This window comes from Rhagoletis pomonella, unplaced genomic scaffold (genome assembly GCF_013731165.1).
Source record: "Rhagoletis pomonella isolate Grant_MI unplaced genomic scaffold, Rhpom_1.0 Rhpom_scaffold_00003, whole genome shotgun sequence".
Lineage (NCBI taxonomy): Eukaryota > Metazoa > Arthropoda > Insecta > Diptera > Tephritidae > Rhagoletis > Rhagoletis pomonella.
This window is the reverse complement of record NW_023458557.1, coordinates 487,013-489,112: the sequence shown is the minus strand read 5'-3', so window position 1 is coordinate 489,112 and position 2,100 is coordinate 487,013. Positions and strand designations below refer to the sequence as shown.

Sequence of the window (2,100 nt, the reverse complement as noted above, 5' to 3'; positions counted from 1 at the left end):
AGCGGTCAAGCTGCCTTAGTTTAACGCCAACGTCAACGTCGTGCATAGCCGCACAAAATAAGAGCAAGCCCAACCGTACGCAGTCAGCGTTGAAAATAGCAGTCGGCACATGGCAGCAGGTCAAGCTGTCTCATTTAGAAACTTCGTCATATCAGCGAGTGCCACTGTCGAAATCGTCACAGGCAGCGCCATAGTCATTGTCGCTGCTTTACATTCGTTCGTAGGCCACAGCCAGTGCAATTCAAAGGAATCGCCAGCCGTTGATTCAATTGACAATTTCGCCGTACTTGTCTCGTAACTAGCACATTTCAATTGTATACACGCTCCACTCGCGCATATATATTTGGATTGCTGAACATGACACGGACAAGAAACAAGACAAAAGAGGATAAAGAGAATAAAGAAAACTCAGAGGAACAGTCAGATGAAGCGGATAGCTTGAACAACACAATAGTCGACATGAACAACGCTACGGGACAAAATGAATCGTTGCAGAATTCGCAAATTTCACAACAACAATTTACAGCATTGGTAGCCAGTATAAAGGCACTGCAGGAGTCTGTTGTTGAATTACGTCGCGACAACGAGCAACTACGGAAGGAAAGAGACAATGCCGCCACCGCTGCTATTTCATCAGCTGAATCACATTATCCGAAAGCTACCGCCATATCTTCAACTGAATTTGTGCCAGGTCATACAGCGACCACAGCTGCTACAATTATGTCAGGTAGTCCATACTGCCAGTACTCCACAGCGGTCACCAAATCTTCCCCAGATTATATTCCACGCCAGGGCGCTGCTACTGCAGTAATTTCTGCACCGGAAGTTCTGTCGCCTCAAGTCATTGCTACCGTCGCTGGTACTTCGTCAGAAATTCCGTTTTCACACCACAGTGCTCCCGCCAATTTCCAGAATCAGTCACCGCTACATTCAACTCATTTGTCATCCACGCCTAATTTATATGGAAATGTGCAATCCCATTGCCAATATGTGCCATCGCCAGCACCAACGCATACTGCACAGCCACCGCTGTATCAGCCAGTAGCTTGTGAGCAATACCGCCCATCATTCACATCTATGCCAATGGCAGGAACGGTAACATACGTCGAGAATCCCGCTGCTAAATTGTATCCGCTGCCCAGTTTCAGTGGTGATCCTGAGGACTGGCCTTTGTTTAAGGCATGTTATATTGACACCACCAGAGAATTCGGCTACAACAACAAGCACAACTTGATTAGATTGCAAAAGGCTTTGTGTGGAAATGCTAAGCAAAAGGTTTCGTCGCTGCTTATATTTCCAGATGAAGTATCGCATGTTTTAGAGGAGCTCGAATTTAATTTCGGGCGACCAGAGTTACTTTTACGCATACAGATGCAAAAGATACAACAGTGCCCAACAATAAGCGAAAGAAATATTGAGCAAATCGTCGACTTTGCGAACAGGGTACGCAATATTGTAGCGTTTTTGAAGTCCGCCAATTGTCATCAACACTTGATGAGCCCTATGCTATTAGAATTACTCGTTTTAAAAATGCCAGCCTCGAAGCAATTCGAATGGAGCCGACACGTAGTAAATACACCACATCCTACTCTCCAAACCTTTTCGGATTGGCTGAGTGATCTAGCTAAAGTCGTTAGTCTCATGCCGTCGATTTACGCAACAGTACAGCCGCTTGCTAACACAACGTCATGGCGTCAAAATCAATCGCCGTCAAAGCACCACACATCCGCATTTCCATATTCGTCACGTCAGCCAAGTTATAACTCAAGCATATCTCGCCGAATGTTATATGCATCCGAACCGGCTGATGACAGAGAACAAGCAATGTGCGCCAAATGCAATCAAGAGCATCAACTGGAATTGTGTCGGCAATTCAAGGCACTTTCGGTACATAATAGGTGGGAACTCGTCAAGCAACGCCGCCTATTTTTTGCTTGTCTCCAAAGTGGACATAATTTAGGTAACTGCCAGTTCAAAAAAGCATGCGGAATTGATTCTTGTGGCCGGATGCATAATACACTGCTTCATTCCGCAGCGCCTACGGCCATAGCAACCAAATCAGATACTTCGTCACCTCAAGACAACGCCCACGTTTTAAAC

At 45.8% G+C, this 2,100-nt stretch overlaps 1 protein-coding gene across 1 annotated transcript; it reads left to right on the top strand.

The window, feature by feature from the left end:
• Nucleotides 1-357: 357 nt before the first annotated feature.
• On the top strand, nucleotides 358-2,100 carry LOC118734934 (the record flags this gene model as incomplete). Its single annotated transcript, XM_036464531.1, is given in 1 exon segment — nucleotides 358-2,100. A coding segment is annotated over 1 exon segment (1,743 nt), but the record flags the coding sequence as incomplete, so codon positions are not given.